Source organism: Elephas maximus, chromosome 13 (assembly GCF_024166365.1).
Source record: "Elephas maximus indicus isolate mEleMax1 chromosome 13, mEleMax1 primary haplotype, whole genome shotgun sequence".
NCBI lineage: Eukaryota > Metazoa > Chordata > Mammalia > Proboscidea > Elephantidae > Elephas > Elephas maximus.
This window is the reverse complement of record NC_064831.1, coordinates 74,194,461-74,219,960: the sequence shown is the minus strand read 5'-3', so window position 1 is coordinate 74,219,960 and position 25,500 is coordinate 74,194,461. Positions and strand designations below refer to the sequence as shown.

General features: G+C 40.8%; 1 protein-coding gene across 3 annotated transcripts in view; it reads left to right on the top strand.

Moving 5' to 3' along the window:
- The window catches only part of PDE8A (phosphodiesterase 8A), a 134,514-nt gene extending 120,120 nt beyond the window's left edge, over positions 1-14,394 (top strand). The window contains exons 21-22 of one of the 3 annotated variants that reach the window (XM_049852776.1): positions 10,040-10,169; positions 13,031-14,394. In XM_049852776.1, the coding sequence (XP_049708733.1) occupies positions 10,040-10,169; positions 13,031-13,137 (237 nt within the window). In that variant the 3' untranslated portion in view covers positions 13,138-14,394. The other 2 variants (XM_049852777.1, XM_049852778.1) reach the window with 2 other exon arrangements.
- The last annotated feature ends 11,106 nt before the right edge of the window (positions 14,395-25,500 follow it).

Here is a 25,500-nt window from a genome sequence, read left to right as displayed (position 1 = left end):
CGAATCACTTGGGGATCTTCTTAAAATGTAGATTCTAATTCAGTATATTTGGGGTAGAAATGCAAATTCTCAGCAGGGGTTCGACCCAGGACGAACTGGTTTGAAGCCGTGGAAGAAATCAAATCAGTAATCAAAAACCCCACAACAACCTGAGCCAGATGGCTTCACTGGGAATTCTACCAAACATTATAGAAGAAGTGACTCTAATCGTGCTTGAACTCTTCAAAAAAATAGAAGGGGGAGCACTTCCTAACTCATTGTATGAGGCTAGCATCACCCAGATACCAAAGCCAGACAAAGATATCACAATAAAACTGCAGACCAAAATCCCTTATAAATATTGTCTTAGGCTGGGTTCTCTAGAGAAGCAAAACCAGTGAAGTGTATGAATATAGATAGAGAGCAATTTATAGCCAGGAAATGGCTCAAATGGTTGGAGAGGCTGGAAAGTCCCAAATCCCTGGGTCAGGCTGGAGGCTTCTCCCAGGCTGCAGGGGCCGGCAAACTCAAGATCAGCAAGTCAGACAGGAGCGTTCTTGTTCACAGGCTATAGAGACCAATGGATCCCAAGATTGGCAGGCAAGCTGCTAGCTCCAGTCCCAAGAACCAGAGTCAGACAAACAGGGGCCAGCTGCAGGATCCAGAGTGGGCAAAAGCCCACAAGCCTTGCCAGAAAGCCCACCTATATTGAATGCAGGCCACACCCCCCAGAAAACGCCCTTTCAACTGATTGGCCACTCAAAGCAGAGCCCATCATGGAGCTGCTCACAATATATCAGATCTCATCGTGGAAGTGATTACATCATTATACAACTTCCCAAACTACATCATGGTAACTGCCAAACCACTGAGACTCAGGGCCAGCCAAGTTGACACACAACCTTAACGATGAGAAATACAGATGCAGAAGTCCTCAACATGATACTAGCAAACCAAATCCAAAAACATAGGATTATACACCATGACCAAGTAGGATTTATCCCAGGAATGGTTCAACATTAAAAAAATCAGTGAATGGGGAAAAGACAGTCTTTTTAACAAATGGTGCTGGCATAACTGGATATCCATCTGTAAAAAAATGAAACAAGACCCATACCTCACTCCATGCACAAAAACTAACTCAAAATGGATCAAAGACCTAAATATAAAATCTAAAACGATAAAGGTCATGGAACAAAAAATAGGGACAATGTTAGGAGCCCTAATACATGGCATAAACAGTATAGAAAACATTATAAAGAATGTAGAAGAGAAACTAGGTAACTGGGAGCTCCTAAAAATCAAACACCTATGCTCATCCAAAGACTTCAGCAAAAGAGTAAAAAGACTACCTACAGACTGGGAAAAAGTTTTTAGCTATGACATTTCTGATCAATGCCTGATCTCTAAAATCTACATAATACTGTAAAAACTCAACTGCAAAAAGACAACCCAATTAAAAAATGGGCAAAAGATATGAATTGACACTTCACTAAAGAAGACATTCAGGTAGCTAACAGATATATGAAGAAATGTTCACGATCATTAGCCATTAGAGAAATGCAGATCAAAACTACAATGAGATTTCATCTCACTCCAACAAGGATGGCATTAATCCAAAAAACACAAAATAATAAATGTTGGAGAGGCTGTGGAGAGATTGGAACACTTCTATGCTGCTGGTGGGAATGTCAAATGGTACAACCACTTTGGAAATCCATTTGGAGCTTCCTTAAAAAGCTAGAAATAGAACTACCGTATGATCCAGCAGTCCCACCCCTTGGAATATATCCTAGAGAAATAAGAGCCTTTACACGAACAGATATATGCACACCCATGTTTATTGCAGCACTGTTTACAACAGCAAAAAGATGGAAGCAACCAAGGTGCCCATCAATGGGTGAATGGATAAATAAATTATGGTATATTCACACAATGGAATACTACGCATCGATAAAGAACAGTGAGGAATCTGTGAAACCTTTCATAACATGGAGGAACCTGGAAGGCATTATGCTGACTGAAATTAGTTGCAAAAGGACAAATATTGTATAAGACCACTATTATAAAAACTTGAGAAATAGTTTAAACTGAGAAGAAAACATTCTTTTGTGGTTACGAGAGGGGGGAGGGAGGGTGGGAAAGCAGTACTCACTAATTAGATAGTAGATAAGAACTACTTTAGGTGAAGGGAAAGACAGTACACAGTATGGGGGGGGTCAGCACAATTGGACTAAACCAAAAGCAAAGAAGTTTCCTGAATAAACTGAATGCTTCGAAGGCCAGCATAGCAGAGGCAGGGGTCTGGGGACCATGGTTTCAGGGGACATCTAAGTCAATTGGCATAATAAAATCTATTAAGAAAACATTCTACATCCCACTTTGAAGAGTGGCGTCTGGGGTCTTAAACGCTAGCAATCAGCCATCTAAGATGCATCAGTTGGTCTCAACCCACCTGGATCAAAGGAGAATGAAGAACACCAAGGACACAAGGGGATTATGAGCCCGAGAGACAGAAAGGGCCACATGAACCAGAGACGACATCATCCTGAGACCAGAAGAACTAGATGGTACCTGGCTACAACCAATGACTGCCCTGACAAGGAACACAACAGAGAACCTCTGAGGGAGCAGGAGAACAGTGGGATGCAGACCCCAAATTCTCCTAAGACCAGACTTAATGCTGACTGAGACTGGAAGGACCCCAGTGGTCATGGCCCCCAGACCTTCTGTTGGCCCAGGGCAGGAACCATTCCCGAAGCCAACTCTTCAGACATGGATGGGACTGGACAATGGGTTGGAGAGGGATGCTGGTGAGGAGTGAGCTTCTTGGATCAGGTGGACACTTGAGACTATGTTGGCATCTCCTGCCTGGAGGGGAGATGAGGGGGTGGAGGGGGTTAGAAGCTGGCGAAAAGGACACAGAAAGAGAGTAGAGGGAGAGAGCGGGCTGTCTCATTAGGGGGAGAGTATTTGGGAGTGTGTAGGAAGGTGTATATGGGTTTTCGGGTGAGAGACTGACTTGTAAACTTTCACTTAAAGCACAATAAAAATTATTTTAAAAAAGAAGATACCACTTTTTAAAGATAAAAAAAAATCAGTGTAACACACCACATTAATAGAACAAAGGAAAAGAAGTACATGATCATCTTAACCCAGAAAAGGCATTTGATAAAATCCAACACTGTTTCATGATAAAAACACTCAACAAGCTAGGTATAGAAGTGAAATTCCTCAATATGACAAAGGGCATTTATGAAAAACCCACAGCTAGCATCATACTCAAAAGGAGAAAAGATCAAGAACAAGACAAGAATGCCTGCTCTCGCCACTGCTATTTACCATTGTACTAGAAGTTCTACCCAGAGCAGTTAGGCAAGAAAAAGAGTATCCAAATAGGGAAGGAAGAAGTAAAACTATCCTTTTTGCAGGTAACATGATTCTATGTGTAGAAAACACCAAAGAATTCACAAGAAAGCTAACAGAACTAATAAATGAATTCAGCAAAGTGCAGGGTACAAGATCGATGCGCAAAAGTCAGTCAGATTTCTATGCACCAGCAGTAATCATTTCTGGAAAGGAAGTTAGGAAAACAATTTCATTTACAATAGCATATAAAAGAATAAAATAAATCCCAAAACCAAATCTATTGCCATCAAGTCAATTTCAACTCATAGCTACCCTATAAGACAGAGTAGAACTGCCCCATAGGGTTTCCAAGGCTGTAATCTTTACAGAAGTAGACTGCCCCATCTTTCTCCCACGGAGCAGTGGTGGGTCTGAACTGCTGACCTTTCATTTAGCTGAGCGCTTAACCACTACACCACCAGGACTTCTTAAGGAATAAAATACCTAGGAATAAATTTAACTTGGAAGATGAAAGACGTACACTGAAAACTATAGAACATTACTAAAAGAAAGAAGACCTAAATAAGTGGAAGGATACTCCATGTTCCTGAGTTGAAAGACTTAATATCGTCAACATGTCAGTATTAGCAATGTAACCTATAGATTCCCTGCAATCTCCGTCAAAAATTCAACAGCCTTCTTTGAAGAATTAGAAAAGTCAATCTTCAAATTTATATGGAATGGCAAGGGGCCCTGAGTAGCCAAAACGATTTTGAAAAGGAACAAAATAGGATGACTCACACTTTCCGATTTCAGAGCATACTATAAAACTACAGTAATCAAAACAGTGTAGTGGTATAATGATAGACATACAGACCAATGGAACAGAACCAAGAGTCCAGAAATAAACCCATACATCTCTTGCCAGGTGATATTCAACAAGAGTGCTAAGTCCATTCAGTGGGGAAAGAATAGCCTCTCTAATAAATGGTGCTGGGACAACTGGATTTCCACACACAGAAGAATGAAGCTGGACCCATACCTCACACCATATAGGAAAATTAACTGAAAATGGATCAAGTACCTAAATGTAAGAACTAAAACCATAAAACTCGTAGAAGAAAACGGATTATGATTTGAGACCTAGTTTTTAACAGTGGATTTTACTGCATTGAGCAGTAAAAGACAAAATAAATGGGATCTCATGAAAAGTAAAAACTTTTGTGCAGCAAAGGACTTTATCAGCAAAATGAAGAGACAGCCTACAGATTGGGAGAAAAATTGGGGGAACCATTTATCTGATAAGGGTTTAATATCCAGAATATATAAAGAAATCCTACAGTTTAACTACAAAAAGACAACCTAATCAAAAAACAGGCAAAGGAATTGAATAGACAGTTCACCAGATTGGATATACAGTTGGCCAACAGCACATGAAAGCGTGTTTAGTATTACGAGTCATTAGCCAGTAACCAGTTGCCATGTAGTCAGCTCCAACTCAGAGAAACCCCATGTGTGTCAGAGTAGAACTGTGATCCGTAGGGTTTCCAGTGGCTGATTTTTCAAAAGTAGATCACCAAGCCTTTCTTCCGAGGCATCTCTGGGTGGACTCAAACCACTAGCCTTTCAGTTAGCAGCCTGGTGCATTAATTGTTTACACTAGCCAGGACTCCTATTAGTCATCAGGGAGATGCAGATCAAAACAACAATGAGATACCACTTCACCCCTACTAGGATGGCTATGGTCAAATAAAAAGAAAATAATGTTGAAGGATGTTGAGAAATTGGAACCCTTATCCGGTGCTCATGGGAATGCAAAATGGCCTAGCTGATGTGGAAAACAGTTTGGCATTACTTCAAAAAGTTAAACGTAGAACTAGCAGAAGACCCAGCAATCCCAATCCTAGTTATATAGCAAAAGAATTGAAAACAGGAGTGCAAAAAGAAACTTGTGCATCAGTGTTCATTGGAGCACTGTTCATAATAGCCAAAAGGTGGAAACAATCTAAACGTCCATCAGCAGATGAGCGGACAAAGAAAATGTGGTATATACACAGGATGGAATATTATTCAACGATAAAGAGAAATGAAGTCCTGATACATGCTACAACATGGATGAAAACGTTACGGTGAGTAAAATATTGTATGATCCCACTCAGTTGAAATAGGCAAAGATTTTTAGTCGTTACTAGGGATAAGAATTCCCATTCTTCGCAGTGTTATCCATAGTTTGTTATGATCCACACAAATGCGTTTGCATAGTCAATAAAACACAGGTAAACATCCTTCTGGTATTCTCTGCTTTCAGCCAGGATCCATCTGACATCAGCAATGATATCCCTGGTTCCACGTCCTCTTCTGAAACCAGCCTGAATTTCTGGCAGTTCCCTGTCGATATACTGCTGTAGCCGTTTTTGAATGGTCTTCAGCAAAATTTTGCTTGCGTGTGGTATTAATGATATTGTTCTATAATTTCCACATTCAGTTGGATCACCTTTCTTGGGAATAGGCATAAATATGGATCTCTTGCATTCAGTTGGCCAGGAAGCTGTCTTCCATATTTCTTGGCATAGACGAGTGGGCACCTCCAGCACTGCATCTGTTTGTTGAAACATCTCAATTGATATTCCATCAATTCCTGGAGCCTTGTTTTTCGCCAGTGCCTTCAGAGCAGTTTGGACTTCTTCCTTCAGTATCATCGGTTCCTGATCATATGCCACCTCTTGAAATGGTTGAATATCGACTAATTCTTTTTGGTATAATGACTCTGTGTATTCCATCTTCTTTTGATGCTTCCTGCGTCATTCAATATTGTCCCCATGGAATCCTTCACTATTGCAACTTGAGGCTTATATTTTTTCTTCAGTTCTTTCAGCTTGAGAAACACCAAGTGTGTTCTTCCCTTTTGGTTTTCCATCTCCAGTTCTTTGCACGTGTTATTATAATACTTTACTTTGTCTTCTCAAGAGGCCCTTTGAAATCTTCTGTTCAGTTCTTTTACTTCATGAATTCTTCCTTTTGTTTTAGGTGCTCGACGCTCAAGAGCAAGTTTCAGAGTCTCCTCTGACATCCATCTTGGTCTTTTCTTTCTTTCCTGTCTTTTCAGTGACCTCTTGCTTTCTTCACGTATGGTGTCCTTGATGTCATTCCACAACTTGTCTGGTCTTTGGTCACTAGTGTTCAATGCATCAAATCTATTCTTGAGATGGTCTCTAAATTCAGTTGGGAAATACTCAAGGTCATATTTTGGCTCTCGTGGACTTGCTCTGATTTTCTTCAGTTTCAGCTTGAACTTGCATATGAGCAATTGATGGCCTGTTCCAGTCAGCCCCTGGCCTTGTTCTGACTGATGATATTGAGCTTTTCCATTGTCTCTTTCCACAGATGTAGTCAATTTGATTTCTCTGTGTTCCATCTGGTGAGGTTTACCTGTGTTTTAGTGACTATGCAGAGGCATTCGACTGTGTGGATCATAACAAACTATGGATAACACTGCGAAGAATGGGAATTCCAGAACACTTAGTTGTGCTTATGAGGAACCTTTACATAGATCAAGAGGCAGTTGTTTGGACAGAACAAGGGGATACTGATCGGTTTAAAGTCAGGAAAGGTGTGTGTCAGGGTTGTATTCTTTCACCATACCTATTTAATCTGTATGCTGAAGAAATAATATGAGAAGCTGGACTATATAAAGAAGAACAGAGCATCAGGATTGGAGGAAGACTCATTAATAACCTGCATTATGCAGATGACACAACCTTGCTTGCTGAACGTGAAGAGGACTTTTGAAGATCAAAGACCACGGCCTTCAGTATGGATTACACCTCAACATAAGGAAAACAAAAATCCTCACAACTGGACCAATGAGCAACATCATGATAAACGGAGAAAAGATTGAAGTTGTCAAGGATTTCATTTTACTTGGGTCCACAATCAACAGCCATGGAAGCAGCAGTCAAGAAATCAAAAGACGCATCGCACTGAGCAAATCTGCTGCAAAGGACCTCTTCAAAGTGTTGAAGAGCAAAGATGTCACCCGGAAGACTAAGGTGTGCCTGACCCAAGCCATGGTATTTTCAATCACATCATATGCACGTGAAAGCTGGACAATGAATAAAGAAGACCGAAGAAGAGTTGACGCTTTTAAATTGTGGTGTTGGCAAAGAATGTTGAATATACATACAATGGACTGCCAAAAGAACGAACAAATCTGTCTTGGAAGAAGTGCGGCCAGAATGCTCCTTGGAGGCAAGGATGGTATGACTGCATCTTACATACTTTGGGCATGTTGTCAGGAGGGATCAGTCCCTGGAGAAGGACATCATGCTTGGCAGAATACAGGGTCAGCGGGAAAGAGGAAGACCCTCACCGAGGTGGATTAACACAGTGGCTGCAACAGTGAGCTCAAGCATAACAACGATTGTAAGGATGGCGCAGGACCAGGCAGTGTTTCGTTCTGTTGTGCATAGGGTTGCTATGAGTCAGAACCGACTCCACGGCACCTAACAACAACAACAAGGGATAAGAAAAGGAGCCCAGTTGTTAAGTGCTTGGCTGCTAACCAAAAGATTGGCAGTTCAAACCCATCAGCTGCTCTGTGGGAGAAAGATGTGGCAGTCTGCATCCCTAAAGATTTACAGCCTTGGAAACCCTGTGGGGCAGTTCTGCTCTGTCCTATATGGTGGCTATGAGTCAGGATTGACTCAACGGCAGTGCGTTTTTTTCTGTTTGTTTAGGGGTGAGAAAGGAGCCCTGGTGACACAATGGTTAAGCACTCAAAAGATCAGAGGTTCAAACCCACCAGTGGCTCCACAGGAGAAAAGACCTGGTGATCTGTGGTGATCTGCTCCTGTAAAAGATTATAGCCAAGAAACCCTATAGGGTCTGTGTGAGTCGGAATTGACTCAACAGCACACAACAACATTGGGGTGAGAAGGAGGGGTAGAGGGGAATCTGGACTAAGGGGAGCACTGAGTTTGTGAATGGTGGTGGAATAATTTGGAAACAGATAGTGGTGGTGTACAACATGATGAACCTCGTCAATGTCACTGAATGCTCCTTGGGAACAGTTCCAGGGGTTAGAGTCAGGGTAGATGGGCACCCAGCCCCAGAGGAGGTTTCCTTTTGGCCATGCTGAACACGCACGTTCTTGTCCGCATTCATTGTAGCTACTCACAGGTCCTCCATCCTGAGACCAGCACATCCACAGCCCAAAATGGCCAACAGAGTTCAGCCCATCGGAGCCCATTGTGCACCATCTACACTTAGGCCTTGATGCACGTGTCTGTCACCACAGCCCTAGCCCCTGAGAACTTAGGGGGTCCCTGCTGCAGGCCCTCCAAAGAAGGCCATTCCAGGTAGGAAACCTGGCCTAGGTCTCTGGTCCCAGTATATCTGTACCCGCTGTAGGACCAACTTCTGCACCCACGTTAGGTTTCTTGAAGTCATTGACTCCATTGTCTTTCTTCCATGTGGAGTAGCCCCTTGCCTAATACACCTGGCCTGACAGAGCAGCCTGCACAGCAGAATTCACTAGCTCTCCAACAATCAGGGATAATGGCTCCAAGTGCCTCTGAGGTCAGCCCTACCTTCCTTCCAGAGCCAGAGGAATCCCCCAGATGGATGGTCACACTACTGCCAGCAGGGGAGAAATGCTGGTATCTAGTGCAGCAGTTCCTCCAGCCACACCTCCTTGCCCTGTCCCCACACATGTTCTAGGTCCTCCCTAAGGCCCCAGTTTAGTTTTCAGCTGTTCACCCTAGCCCGTTCCCTCCTTACTTGATCCTGTGCAGAGCCCTGTCTGTCATCCTGTACCTTGGTGGCTGTTTGCCCCACCCCACTGTCTAACCTTAACTCACAGCACAGGCTCCCTGGCTCCAAGAGAGATCTCGATGATTCTGGTTGCACACCCTCTTGAGCCTTCTGGTTTCCCCCCTCATTCCTGGTAGCCCCATGGCCTCAATGCTGCCATCTGGGCATCACCTCACCCTCTCCTCCACGGACTCTTGGGCAAGCCAGACCTTATCAAAGAAACAACTAGAAGCTCTCTAATACCTTTCTGGATAAACTAGCCTTTTACCACCAAGGTCTTAATTATGGTTTCTGTTTTTTGCTAGTCCCTCTGGAATCCTGAATATGTTCCAGAAGAGCTTGACTAAAGTACACAAAATCTTTTCAGCCTGTTGTGTTATTTGCCTCCGGGATATCAAGGGCATTCAGAAACTTTTCAAAGAAAGTAACCTGACCCCCGATGAGAAGCAGCACTAGCCTTCTCTCCGGGAAGGTGGGGCTGTGTCTCCCATCACTGTATCCTCCGTATCTGCCACTTCAGACGTTTGCTGGCTAGGAGGATGGCTGCAGGGTGGCAGGAGCAACTCAGCCCAGAGAGGTAGCTAACTGGTGTGCTTGCACCCCAGCAGATATTCTTTGGAATCTTTCCCGTGGAGCTTCAGAAAGGAGGCTTATCAGCGTTGAAAACATTTTGATTAGGTTGGGATGTGCCCAGACGCCCCTTGCAGAATGGAGTCGTCCCCATTCTGAGGACAACTCGGTAGCTGGTAGCAGATCTGGGATTCACTGGCTATTGGTGTGATTGGCTTCTTACCACAAGCCACCGTGGGCTGCCAGGAGGGAGGCTCTGGTGGAGTGGCTGCTCCCAGGTGTTAGCGCCAGTCTCTAGGGTTACATAATCAAGACATTTTCTGCATTGCAGACTGATGAAGAGAAGCGGAAAGGCTTACCTGTGGTGATGCCGGTTTTTGACAGAAACACTTGCAGCATCCCCAAATCCCAAATCTCTTTTATTGACTACTTCATCACAGACATGTTTGATTCTTGGGACGGTAAGAAATATCCTAGCATATTTTATTTTAAAACAAGATTTGTAGCATGTGTCCAAATTTACGTTCTTCTCATTCCCACCTAAGAAACCTCAGCATTGAAGACGGTGCCTTGTCCCTGACACTATCAGATGGAGCAGGGAGTCCCCATTCAGACAGATGCTGGGACCTTTTCTGGGGTGGAATTTCTGAAACTGAACAGGGGCTGTGTTATTTAGGTGACAACTAAGAATTGAAGGACAGGCTTTAAAATACAGGTTCCCCTGTCATTTTCCCAAGAAATAGGAATGGGGCTGTTGTTTTCTTCTGGGAAGTTGTTGGAACTGCCCTCAGGTACCGAAAGACTTGCTATATTTATTTCCCTAGTGAGTCTTGGGTAACTTTCAAAATAACAGGGAACTGAATATTGAATGGTAAATAGTGTATTTGACTCTGGAATATGTTTTGGGACTTAGGTCTTCAAGGGAGAGTGAGGAGAAGAAATGAACCAATACCAAGGGCCCCTGACAGCTGGGTGCTCTTTGTGTATTTCCTCAGTAACCCCCCTGGAGGTGTAGGGGTCATTATACCTGTTTTATAGATGAGGAAATTGAACTTGGGGTCACACAGCTACTAGTACAGAATCTAGGATTCAGAACCATTAGTATTTACTCCAGAGGTCCCTGTGGTGCACACAGTTAATACACTCGGCTGCTAACTGAAAGGTTGGAGGTTCGAGTCCACCCAGAGGCACCTCAGAAGAAAAGCCTGAAGATATACTTCTGAAAAATCAGTCATTGAAAACCCTGTGGAGCACAGTTCTACTCAGACACACATGGGGGTGCCATGAGTCAAAGTCCACTTGGTGGCGACTGGTTTGGTTTAATGCTTTCTCCAAAGCCCCAGCGTTTCTATGAGGGCTCTTTGCCTCACAGGAAGATATGGGGCCTAGGATCATCTGCCCACCCCAGCTTCTCCCAGGCTCCCTCTGCACCAGACCCACAAGAAGAACAGTCTCTCTGATGGAGGCACATCACTCTCCTTCAGGTGGGACACAGGAGCCAGTCAGATGACGAGCAGATGAGGACTCCAGGACATTGCCTGGGCACCTGTTGTGCCCTGAGCTGCACTTTGGGGAGGGCCTGCAGGGCAGATACCTGTCCAGATCCAGGGACTCTATTCAGATCCAGTCAGGAGGAAATAGTACACATCTTGAGGAGGGCACAGGTCATAGGGCACGCCAAGGCAGCAGAATGGGGCCTCCTGGTCAGGGAGAAGGACTGAGACAGTGGAAGGAGCTGTGGCAGTGGGGGCAGACTGCAAGCCCTGCAGCTGACGCCTCTGGGACTTAGACCTCATTTTCCTCATGTGTGAAATGGCTTGATCCCTACCTGCCTGTCAGTGGCATGGTGCTGGTAGAAGGAGATGGCATACGTCTCAGTCTCCTAGGGCTGCCCCAACAAAATGTCACAAAGTGGGTGGCTTTAAAGAACAAAAAATTATTTTCTCATAGTTCTGGAGGCTGGAAGTCTAAAGTCAGGATACTGGCAGAGCTCTGCTCTCTTTCGGCTCTAGGGGAAGGTCCTTCCTTGTCTCTTGCAGCTTCTGTAGCCCAGGACGTTTCTTGGCCTTTATTGTGTAGATGCATCTTCGCATGGCGTGGTCTTGCCCGCCTGTCTGTTTTTGTGTCTGTTGTACCCTTTTATAAGACATCACTTGGATGGGATTAGGATTATGACCTGCCCTACTCCAGATGACCTCAATGCTTTACCTGATAACAAGGAAAAACCTTTCCCAAAAAGGCCACACTCACAGGTGATTAGGGCTTCATCATACCTTTTGGGGGGAAGTAATTCAATCCGTAATAATATATGTGGTACACGTAAAGCACATGGCAGTTTTGCAGGGAAACACAGGAGAGCCAGTCAGGACCTGGTCCTGCCACTCGGGGCACTGCTGTATGGTAGGTACTCACTACACGTTTGTTCCCAGCTCCCAGTTCCCCAGGCCCACAGATGCTGGTTAAATGGTAATTAAACATATTGTTGTGTGACATCCAGTCAATTTCAACTCATAGCGACCCTATAGGACAGAGTAGAACTGCTCCCATCCCAGAAGGTGTCCAGGGCTATACTCTTTATGGGAACAAATCGCCAGGTCTTTTCTCTCATGGAGCCACTGGTAGGTTCAAACCACCAACCTTTCGGATAGCAGCCAAGAGTTTAACCATTGCATCCAAACAGATTAGCTACCTTCTATTTTATTTTCCAAAGTTATCAGCTCAAAGGGTGACCATAGAGGTGCTAGCATTGAGTACCGGATTCAGCTTCAGTAAATGATGCCTAAGTCGAGCTGCCACTGTGTGTCTGCTTGCCCAGGTCTGTATAAAAACCAAAACAATTGTTGCTGTCAGGTCAATTCCAATTCATAGCAACCCTATAGGACAGAGTAGAACTGCTGCGTAGGGTTTCCAAGGCTGTAGTCTTTATGGAAGCAGACTACCACATCTTTCTCCTGCAGAGTGGCTTGTGGGTTTGAACCACCGACCTTTTGGTTGGCAGCCGAGTGCTTTAACCACTGTGCCACCAGGGCTCTGTTCAGGGTCTATAAAAAAAGAACCCTTGCCATCGAGTGGATTCTGACTCATACTGAGAGAATAGAACTGCACCATAGGGTTTCCAGGGAGTGGCTGGTAGATTCAAACTGCTGACTTTTTGGTTAGCAGCCAGGCTCTTAACCACTGTGCCACCAGGGCCCTGGGGTCGATATAGCATTATGCAAATAACCACTATCTATCCCTCTTCTTAAAAGGCTCTCTTATTAGAAAACCTAAACCTTTAACCGGAACCTGTGCAAACATGTTATCTTCCCATCTTTTTCTCTAGCCTTTGTTGACCTGCCGGATTTAATGAAGAATCTTGACAACAACTTTAAGTACTGGAGAGGACTAGATGAAATGAAGCTTCGCAGCCTCCGACCACCTCCCCAATAGCGCTACACTGCCCAGGGCCCTGAAGCTTTGTCCTTCGGATCATTTTGGAAAACCTGAGGGCAGCCAGAGTTCCATGGTCCTTTCAGTATTAGGCAGAGCCGTCCCCAGGTCTGCAAAGCCTGTGAGAAAGCACCTGGAGAAATACCTTCTACAGCCACAGTCCAATGCCATTGCCATAAAGTGAGACTGCCGCTGTATCTTGGTCCTCCTGCAGGGGCTCTGGAGAAGGTCACATGAACAGCATGTTTGGCATCAGCACTGTGTTAAAACACAACACCAGGAGTGCCCATGCAAAGGACATTGATGGATTTCCTGTTGGTTACAGAGAATGTCTTATTGCAAACAACTTCTCTCAGTTATGTTCATTCAGCACTTAAGAACAGCTAGTGGCAATGGGATCTGTAGCAACTTTTTTCACATCATAGAAGGTGCAGTCGCTCACTTTGGAACACTACTGAAAGTGACTTCTCTTAAAATTGAGTAGCAAATGACAAAATACAAAGAAATTTTGAAGTTGATTATTAATATCAATTATTAAAATGTTCTATTTATTTTGTTAGAAGTTCAATATTTTCTATGAATTTAAAAATACTTCAAAGCCAAAGCCAACTTTAAATGCCATGACCAAATTTACATGATTCATATTCATTAAATATGCATATTTGGTGTACAGACTTATTTTCATAATGCAAATTAAAAATATTATAAAATGATGCATTTTTACTGCACTATAGAAATATTTGTGTATGTTAAACTCTTTCTTGATCAATGCTAATTGGAAAAAGCTGTTTTGTTGGTGGATCTTATTCTTGAGAACAAAAGGAGAAAGGGTTCTACTGTATAGAAACCAGAGCTCTGAAACAGTGTGATATCTGACGAGCTTTGCAGGTGACACCCCAAGGAAAAATTATACTCTTCTTGGTTTGCAAAGAGAAGTTAAGGCTTAAAACTTTTTCTCTAAAATTTTTATAATTGAATTTCCAAAAGTCTGCCTTATTTTATACAGTGTTTCTATAAAATATTCCCTGCAGAAAATGGAATATTTAGTGAATTGATATTTTGTAACTGTTTTCATCTGCAGTGGGAATCTTTGGTTCCAGAACTTTATGAGGATTCCATAGCTTCACATCTTGAATAAGTGTAATACCATTAAAAATGATACCTGATGACACTTCGAAGTGCTTGTCATTTCATTTTAAACTTGTATTTGTTATTTTCCAGATAAAAATGAAATTAAACTATTTGTTTTTAAGAAACCATGTGTCACTTTTCCTCTGTAGTTTTATTTATGTTTATGATACACTATTAAATCTTTTCCTCCTAAATAAAGAAGACGACTTTGTGTTTACAGAAAGAGTAGCAAACAATTTTTCCAAGGTTACACAGAGTCAGATGTTGGAAAATTCTCAGAACTGACTTTAATTCACCACTTGGTACTCATTCAGAGATGTCAGGATATCATGGAGGACTAATGGGGTAGGAAAGGGGCTCAGGGATACATACTAAGTACTTGGTACCCATTCAAAGACAGAGGCACCCTGGAGGTCTGACAGGGTGAGCCCCTCAGGGGTCTTTGTCTAAGGAAACAAAGACCTCTTTCCTGTGGGAAGACATTTGGCCTGAATTGATAATTTTGGACTGAGCTGGGAAGAAAGCTTTCTTCCCTCTTCCATGTACCAAAAAAGAAGAGGAAATGAAGCACACAAGGAACTCAGCCATCATAAGGTAGACAGCAATGCACCACCAAGAACTAGTAATAATAGAGTATGTTTAACATGTTTGAAGAGATCAAAGAAGCAATAGAAATCATAAGGTAAACCAAGATAGTTTTTAATAGGTGGATTTGAAAAATAAATAGACCTTCTAAAGATGAATATAGTCGCTGAAACAAAGAAGCAAAACCTCAGTGTACAGGTTTAACAAAAGTTCAGACATAACCAAAGAGAAAATTAGTAAATTGGAACACAGATTTAAGGAAATCACCCAGAATGCAGTACCAAAAAAACCATTGCTTTGGAGTTGATACCAACTCATAGCAAACCTATAGGACAGAGTAGAACTCACAGGGTTTCCCAGGAGTAGCTGGTAGATTGAAACTGCAGATCTCTTGGTTAGCAGCCAAACACTTAGCCCTGCACTACCAGGGCTCCAGCATGCAGTACAGACAGAGAAAAATGGAAAAAAAGAAACACAAAAATATGGAGGACCGAATGAAATGCTTCAAAATGTGTCTAGTAGCTTATTCAACATTGTGCTAGACATCCAAGCCAGAGCTAGTAGGCTAGATAAAGAAATAAAGGGCATCCAAATTGGCAAGGAAAAAGTAAAATCATCTCTATTTGCAGATGACATGATCTCGTACACAGAAAACCCTAAAGAATCCTCCAGAAAACTACTGAAACTAATAGAAGAGTTCAGCAGAGTATAAACATACAAAAATTGGTTGGATTCCTCTACACCAACAAAAAGAACATCAAAGAGGAAATCACCAAATCAATACCATCTACAGTAGCCCCCCAAAAGATAAAATACTTAGGAATAAATCTTACCAGAGATGTAAAAGACCCATACAAAGAAAACTACCAGACACTACTGCAAGAAACCAAAACAGACCTGCGTAAGTGGAAAAACATACCTCGCTCACAGATAGGAAGACTTAACATTGTAAAAATGTCTATTCTACCAAAAGCGATGTACAGATACAATGCAATTCCAATCTAACTTACAATGACATTTTTTAATGAGTTGGAGAAACAAATCACCAACTTCATACGGAAGGGAAAGAGGCCCCAGATAGATAAGTAAAGCCTTCCTGAAAAAGAAGAACTAAGTGGGAGGCATCACTCTACCTGATTTTAGAAACTATTATACCACCACAGTAGTCAAGACAGCCTGGTACTGGTACAACAACAGATACATAGACCAATGGAACAGAATTGAGAATCCAGATATAAATCCATCCACATATGGGCAGCTGATATTTGACAAAGGCCCAAAGTCGGTTAAATGGGGAAAAGACAGTCTTTTTAACAAATAGAGCTGGCACAACTGGGTATCCAACTGCAAAAAAATGAAACAAGACCCATACCTCACACCATGCACAAAAACTAACTCCAAATGGATCAAAGACCTAAATATAAAATCTAAAACAATAAAGATCATGGAAGAAAAAATAGGGACAATGTTAGGAGCCCTAATACATGGCATAAACAGTATAGAAAACATTATAAAGGATGTAGAAGAGAAACTGGGTAACTGGGAGCTCCTAAAAATCAAACACTTATGCTCATCCAAAGACTTCAAAAGAGTAAAAAGATTACCTACAGACTGGGAAAAAGTTTTTAGCTATGACATTTCTGATCAACATCTGATCTCTAAAATCTACATGATACTGCAAAAACTCAACTACAAAAAGACAACCCAATTAAAAAATGGGCAAAAGATATGAACAGGCACTTCACTAAAGAAGACATTCAGGTAGCTAATAGATACACGAGGAAATGCTCACGATCATTAGCCATTACAGAAATGGAAATCAAAACTACAATAAGATTCCATCTCACTCCAGCAAGGATGGCATTAATCCAAAAAACACAAAATAATAAATGTTGGAGAGGCTGTGGAGAGATTGGAACACTTCTACACTGCTGGTGGGAATGTCAAATGGCTCAACCACTTTGGAAATCCATTTGGCGCTTCCTTAAAAAGCTAGAAATAGAACTACCATACGATCCAGCAATCCCACTCCTTGGAACATATCCTAGAGAAATAAGAGCCTTTACACGAACAGATATATGCGCACCCATGTTCATTGCAGCCTTGTTTACAACAGCAAGAAGATGGAAGCAACCAAGGTGCCCATCAACGGATGAATGGATAAATTATGGTATATTCACACAGTGGAATACTACGCATCGATAAAGAACAGTGAGGAATCTGTGAAACCTTTCATAACATGGAGGAACCTGGAAGGCATTATGCTGACTGAAATTAGTTGCAAAAGGAGAAATATTGTATAAGACCACTATTATAAAAACTTGAGAAATAGTTTAAACTGAGAAGAAAACATTCTTTTGTGGTTATGAGAGGGAGGAGGGAGGGAAGGTGGGAAAGGGGTACTCACTAATTAGATAGGAACTACTTTAGGTGAAGGGAAAGACAACACACAGTACAGGAGAGGTCAGCACAACTGGACTAAATCAAAAGCAGTTTCCTGAACAAACAACACTTTGAAGGCCAGTGTAGCAGGGCCGGGGGTTTGGGGACCATGGTTTCCGGGGACATCTAAGTCAACTGGCATAATAAGATCTATTAAAACATTCTGCATCCCACTTCGGAGAGTGGTGTCTGGGGTCTTAAACACTAGCAAGCGGCCATCTAAGATGCATCAATTGGTCTCAACCCATCTGGACCAAAGGAGAATGAAGAACACCAAAGACACAAGGTAATTATGAGCCCAAGAGACTGAAAGGGCCACATGAACCAGAGACTACATCAGACTGAGACCAGAAGAACTAGATGGTGCCCGGCTACACCTGTTGACTGCCCTGACAGGGAACAGAACAGAGAACCCGTGAGGGAGCAGGAGAGCAGTAGGATGCAGACCCCAAATTCACGTAAAAAGACCAGACTTAATGGTCTGAATGAGACTAGAAGGACCCTGGAGGCCACAGTCCCCAGACCTTCTTTTATCCCAAGACAGGAACCATTCCCAAAGCCAACTCTTCAGACAGGGATTGGAATGGACAACGGGATAGAAAATGATACTGGTGAAGAATGAGCTTCTTGGATCAAGTAGACACATGAGACTGTTGGCGTCTCCTGTCTGGAGAGGAGATGAGAGGGCAGAGGGGGTCAGAAGCTGGCTGAATGGACACGAAAAGAGAGAGTGGAGGGAAGGAGTATGCTGTCTCATTAGGGGGAAAGCAATTAGCAGTAATAGCGAGGTGTATATAAATTTTGTATGAGAGACTGACTTGTAAACTTTGACTTAAAGCACAATAAAAATAAAGAAAAAAAATGTGTCTAGTAGGAGATCAGAAGAGAGAATAAATGGGAGAGAGTCTTGCCAAGGAAAGGCTGAGAGTCCTTCAGGATTTAGGACAGACACAGCCCTCAGATTTAAAGGGCACACTGAATCCCAAGTAGGATAAATAAATCCACACAAAAGTGAAAATGCAGAACACTGAGCACAGAGAAAAAACAAAAGCTTCAGAAAAGATTACATGAAAAGGAACTAGAGTTAGACTGCGATCCAGACTTCTTATCTACAACAATAATCAGAAGACAAAGGAATAACATTTTCAAAATACTGAAGGATATCAGTAGTCAACCTAGAATTATACACTAAACTATCATTCAAGAGAAAAGGTAAAATAAAGACAAATTTTGTCATGTAGACACAGTGAACTACAAACAGACCCCTGTGGAAAGAACTGCTGAAGGACAAATTTCTGTAAAATGTAATAATGAACCCATAAAGAAGAGGTAGGTTCCAGAAAGCAGTGGTAAACAAAGATAAACACAAATATCTGATAAACATCTGGGCGAAACTAAGTAAATATATTTCATGGGGGGAATAACAATAGTGTGTAATCAGTGGAGGTAGTTTACAAAACAATGTAAACTAAATATTCAGGAAAGAGATCTTTGTTTATTTTAGACTTTCAAAATGATTACTTAAAAGTTGAAGGAAATCAACTCTTGTCTACTGCTGGTGGGAATGTAAAATGGTACAGCCGCTATGGAAAACAGTTTGGCGGTTCCTCAGAAAGTTGAGCACAGAATTACCATATGATCCAGCAATCCCAATCCCAGGTAAATACCCAAAAGAAATGAGCAAGAATGCAAACTGAAACCTGTACACCAATGCTCATTGCAGCACTTTCCACAACAGCCAGAAGGTAGAAATAACCAAAATGTCCGTGAACAGATGAATGGATAAACAAGATGTCGCTTACACATACAGTGAAATATCACTCAGCCATAAAGAGGAATTAAGTCCTGATGTGTGCATACCACAACATGGATGAACCTTGAAAACATGCTGAGCAAAATGAAGTTAGTCTCAAAAGGACAAATACAGTGTGATCTCACTTATATGAAATAAGCAAATATATAGAAACCAAAGATTATGAGTGGTTACCAGCATGGGAGGGGAGGGAGTTATTGCTTAGGGGAGATTGAGTTTATATAAATGGTTAGAATAATTCGGAAAAGGATAACGAGAATGGTTGCATAACATGAAAAATTAATGAATGTCACTGAATTAGACGTAGAAATTGTTGAATTGGCAAAAGTTTTGCGGAATGTATTTTCAACACACGCAAAAAAAGTCAAAGGAAACTGGCAAAGGAATAGGAGAATGTAGCACATAATCACTAAAAGGAAAGCAAAACCGAAACTCATTGCCATTGAGTCGATTCCGACTCATAGTAGAACTGCCCCTTAGGGTTTCCTAGAAGCAGCTGGTAGATTGGAACTGCCAGCCTTTTGGTTAGCAGCCAAGCTCTTAACCACTGGGGAAGAAATAAAATATGACTAATGTAAGTTTAAGGAATAAAAGCCATAGAAAAGGACAAAGCTGGAATTAGAAAAAACAATGACATATGCTCAAAGCATATAGAAAATCAATTCTAGATTAAAGATCTTTATGTGAAAAAAATAAGGACATTGGAATGGGAAAAACTTTCTCAAAATGATACCAGAAGGGAGTTTTCATTTGGCAGATATTGAGCTTATGTTAATGGTGGTGGGATATATTAGAAAAGGATAGCAGTCATGGTAGCACAACATGAAAAATGTAATCAATGCCGTTGAATTGTAAATGTAGAAGTTGTACTGGCGATTGGGTGTGTATATTTTCACCACAATTTAAAAAAAAAGACATGAACAATTGATGCAGAAAAGTATTTGACAAAATTCAATTTTCATCATAAAAATCCTCAGCAAAGGAAGTAGAGGGAAACTTCAACCTGATAAAGGGAATTTACAAAAAAACTTAAAGCTAACATTATACCTCATGGTGAAAGCTGAATGCCTCCCCGTAAGTTTGGAACAAAGCTGGTATCTCTGCGCTTTCACCAAGCCTATTCAACATCATACTGGAAGTCCAGACCAGTGCAATTATTAAAGAAAAAGAAATGAAAACATACAGATTGGAAAGGAAGAAATAAAATTGTCTCTATTCACAGATGACATGACTGTCTATAAAAATCCCAAAGCATCTATTTGAGTTCGGCAAGGTTGTAGGATATAAGGTTAACACACTGAAATCAGCTGTATTTCTATATAACAGAAACAAACAATTGCAAATTGAAATACTTACAATGACACCAAAAACCATGAAATCCTTAGTTGTAACTCTAACAAAAAATGTACAAGATTTGTATGCTGTATGCTATATTATACCAATGAAATTTTTTAAAGACCTAAATAAATGCAGAGATATTCTTCCCAAATTTATCTATAGATTTAACCTAATCATGAAAATCTCAGCATGATTTTTTTTGGCACACTGACAAGTTGATTTGCGAATTTATATGGGAAAGCGAAGTAGAATAGTCCAAACAATTTGAAAAAAGTGAATGAAGTTGGAGAGGTCATGATACCTGATTTAAAGACTTAACATAAAGTTGTACAATAATGAAGACAGAATAGAAACTCCACACAAATATGGCCAACTGGTATTTTACAATGGTTCAAAGACAATGGGGTTAGGATAGTCTTTACAACAAATGAGGTTGTAACAATTTTTTAAAATATGCAAAAAAAAACTTAGACTTAACCTCACCCCTCACAGAAACATTAAAGTGGATCATAGATTTAAATGTAAAATATAAAACTGTAAAGCTTTTAGAAAAAAAGTACAGAAATTCTTTTTAACCTGGATTAAGCAAAGAGGTCTTATATGTGACACCAAAAGCACAGTACATAAAAGGAAAAATTGATCAACTGGACTCCATTAAAAATTAAGAATTGCTGATCTTTGAATATTAAGATAGGGAAAGAGGACTGGGGGAAAATATTTGCAAGTCATGTACCTATAAAGTATATCCAGAATATATAAAGATCTTTCAATAATTAAAAAACAAACAGCAACAATAAAAATTTTGAACAGATATTCTGTCAAAGAAGATACATGATCCATTGCAAGCGGACATGTGACATGGCACAACCACTTTGGAGAGGCTTGTCCTTTTCTTGTAAAGTTAAACATAGGGTGACTGTATGACCTAGCCATCCCACTCATTACCCAAGAGAAATGAAAACATGCTCACATATAAACCTGTACACAAATGTTTACGTCGTTTTGTTTATAATCACCCAAAACTGGAAAGACTACAATGACTTTCAATTGAAAAACAAAGTACGGACACAAAACATGGATGAATCCTAAATGCATTACACTAAGTGAAAGAAGCTAGACTTAAAGAGCTACATACTGTAATGATTATACTTAAAAGACATTCTGGAAAAGGCAATACTATAAAATAGATGGGAAACAGATCAGTGGTTGCCACAGTTAGGTATTTGCCAAGATCTTGGAACATACACAAAAAAAGAATGAATTTTACTCTATGTGAGTTTTAAAATAAATTTTTAAAAATAAAGACACCAAAAGCTTGAGAAACCATAAAAGAAAGAAAGTACCTACCCGTACCAAGACCAAACCCATTGCGATCAAAGAGATTCCAACTCAACCCTATAAAACAGAGTAGAACTGCCCCATGAGGTTTCCAAAGCTGTAATCTATGGGAGCAGACTGCCACATCTTTCTCCTGCAGAACAGCTGGTGGGCTAAACTGCTGACCCTTCTGTTAGCAGCTGAGTGCTTAACCACTGTACCACCAGGGCTCCAATTATGTATGACAAAAGACATCAAAAAACATGTTACAGATTAGATGATATTTTCAGTCTACAGAATGGACACAGTATTAGTATTCAGAATATATAAAGAATGTGCCTACAAATGAATAAAAACAGAAAGAAAAAAAAAGATATTACACCCTTCAGATTAGCAAAAGTCTTTAAAATCTGACAATACCAAGTGTTAAAGAGGGTATGAGAAAATGTAAACTTTCAAATATCAATGATAGGAATGTAAGGTTGGTACAACCACTTCAGAGAGCATTTTGAAAATATTCACTAAAGTGCCTCAATTCAACAATTTTGCATCTATATATGTATGTATAATATATACACATATATATATACACATATATATACATCTATTTTTTATATATATATATATATAGTTGTTGTTAGGTGCTGTCGAGTCAGTTTGTACAGAACAAAACACTGGCTTGTCCTGCACCACCCTCACAATCCTTGCTATGTTTCAGACCATTGTTATAGCCACTGTGCCAATCCATCTCTTTGAGGGAGCTTCTACTTTACCAAGCATGGTGTCCTTCTCAGAATCAACTCGACGGCACTGGGTTTGGTTTTTTGGTTTGGTGTCCTTCTCCTGGGACTGGTTCCTCCTGATAACATGTCCAAAATATGTGAGACAAAGTCTCACTATCCTCACTTCTAAGGAGTATTCTGCCTGTACTTCTTACAAGACAGATTTGTTCATTCTACTGGCAGTCCATAGTATATTCAATATTCTTTACCAATACCGTCGTTCAAGGGCATCAATTCTTCCTTAGTCTTCCTTATTCACTGTCCAGCTTTCAAGTGCATATGAGGTGATTGAAAATACCATGGCTTGGGTCAGGCGCACCCTAGTCCTCAAGGTGACATCTTTGTTTTTTAATACTTTAAAGAGGTCTTTTGCAGCAGATTCGCCCAGTGCAATATGTTGTTTGATTTATTCATTGACTCCTGCTTCCATGGGTATTGGTTGTGGGTCCACGTAAAATAAAATCCTTGACAACTTCAATCTTTTCTCCATTTATCATGATGTTGCTTATTGGTCCAGTTGTGAGGATTTTTCTTTATGCTGAAGTATAATCCGTACTGAAGGCTGTAGTCTTTGATCTACATCAGAAAGTATCTTAAGTCCTCTTTGCTTTCAGCAAGCAAGATTGTGTCATCTGTGTATCGCAGGTTGTTAATGAGTCTTCCTCCAATCCTGATGCTGCATTTTTCTTCATATAGTCCAGCTTCTCGAATCATTTGCTCAGCATTAAGATTGAATAAGTATGGCGAAAGGATATAGCCCGGACACCTTTCCTGACTTTAAACCATGCAGCATCCCCTTGTTTTGTTCAAATGACTGCCTCTTGGTCTAAGCACAGGATCCACATGAGCACAATTAAGTGTTCTAGAATTCCCATTCTTTACAATGTTGTCCATAATTTATTATGATCCACATAGTTGAATGCCTTTGCATAGTCAATAAAGCACATGTAAACATCTTTCTGGTATTCTCTGCTTTCAGCCAAGATCCACCTGACATCAGCAATGATATCCCTCATTCCAAGTCCTCTTCTGAATCCTGCTTGAATTTCTGGTAGTTCCCTGTCAATGTACTGCTGCAATTGTTTTTGAAATATCTTCAGCAAAATTAGAGTGTGATATTAATGATAAAAAAAAAAAGATAGTGTTCGATAATTTCTGCATTCCGTTGGATCACCTTTCTTTGGAATGGGCACACATATGGATCTCTTCCAGTTGGTTGGCCAGATAGCTGTCTTCCAAATTTCTTGGCATGGATGAGTGAATGCTTCCAGCGTTGTATCTGTTGAAATATCTCAGTTGGTATTTGTCAATTCCTGGAGGCTTGTTTTTCAGCAATACCTTCAGTGCAGCTTTGACTTCTTCCTTCAGTACCATCGGTTCTTGATCATATGCTACCACCTGAAACGGTTGAACATTGACCAATTCTTCTTGGTACAGTGACTCTGTATTCCTTCCAACTTCTTTTTATGTTTCCTGTGTCATTCAATTTTCTGCCCACAGAATCCAACAATATTGCAACTCGAGGCTTGAATTTTTTCTTCAGTTCTTTTACTTTGAGAAATGCTGACCATATTCTTCCCTTTTGGTTTTCTAACTCGTCTTTGTACATTTCATTATAATACTGTACTTTGTCTTCTCAAGCTGCCCTTTGAAATATTCTGTCGAGATCTTTTACTTCATTATGTCTTCTTTTTGCTTTAGCTACTCTATGTTCCAGAGCAAGTTTCAGAGTCTCTTTTGATATTCATTTTGGTCTTTTTTTTTTTCTTTCCTGTATTTTTAACGACCTTTTGCTTTCTTTATGTATGATGTCCTTGATGTCATCCCATAACTCATCTGGTCTTTGGTTGTTAATGTTCAATGCATCAAATCTATTCTTGAGATGGTTTCTAAATTTAGGTGGGATATACTCAAGGTCATACTTTGGCTCTCATGGACTTGTTTTAATTTTCTTCAATTTCAGCTTGAACTTGCATATGAGCAATTGATAGTCTGTTCGCAATCAGCCCCTGGCCTTATTCTGACTGATGATATTAAGCTTCTCCATCTTCACGTTCCGCAGATGTAGTCAATTAGATCCCTGTGTATTCCACCAGTGAGGTCCATGTGTATGGTCGCTGTTTATGTTGTTGAAAAGAGGTATTTCCAATGAATAGGTGGTTGGTCTTGTAAAATTCTGTCCTACAATCTCTGGTGTTGCTTCTATCACCAAGGCCATATTTTCAAACTACTGATCCTCTTCTTTGTTTCCAACTTTCACATGAGTCGGAACCAAGTCAATGGCGACTAACACCAAGAACTATTTTAAAAAAAAAAGATGCTGTTGAGTCCATTCTGACTCATGGTGACTCATGTGTTTCAGAGTAGAACTGTGCTCCTAAGAGTTTTCAAGGCTCTGACGTTTCAGAAGCTGATCACCAGGCCTATTTTCCGAGGTGCCCCTGGATGGGTTTAAAGTTCCAGCCTAAACATTTGTACCATCCCAGGACTCGTTTTTATATACTATACAGCAATTAAAATGAACGAAGTAGAGCTACAGATACCAACCACGGAAAGGCTTAACAATAATATTGAATGAAAGGGCTAAGTTGCAGGATGACACCATTTGCATACATTTGTTAAGTACCCCAAACAATAAACGTTTCCTTATGGAAAAATGAGTAGTAGGGACGTTAAAATGTTCAGAAGTTTACAAATACTGTGAATTGGCTTGCACAACACAATTTCATCTCCTGGTATATACCCAAACTAGAAAGTTAATGCATTTACTCCAACTCCCTTGCCCCTAGGTTTCTATATCTTATTTAGGGTCACCTGTTCAATACATTTGTACAAGACTCTCATTTAGAACAGAGTCACAAATGGAGAAAAGCAGGGTCCACATAAAACTCGTGGCCGTCAAGTCGATTTCAACTCACAGTGACCCTATAGGACAGAGTAGAACTGCCCCATAGG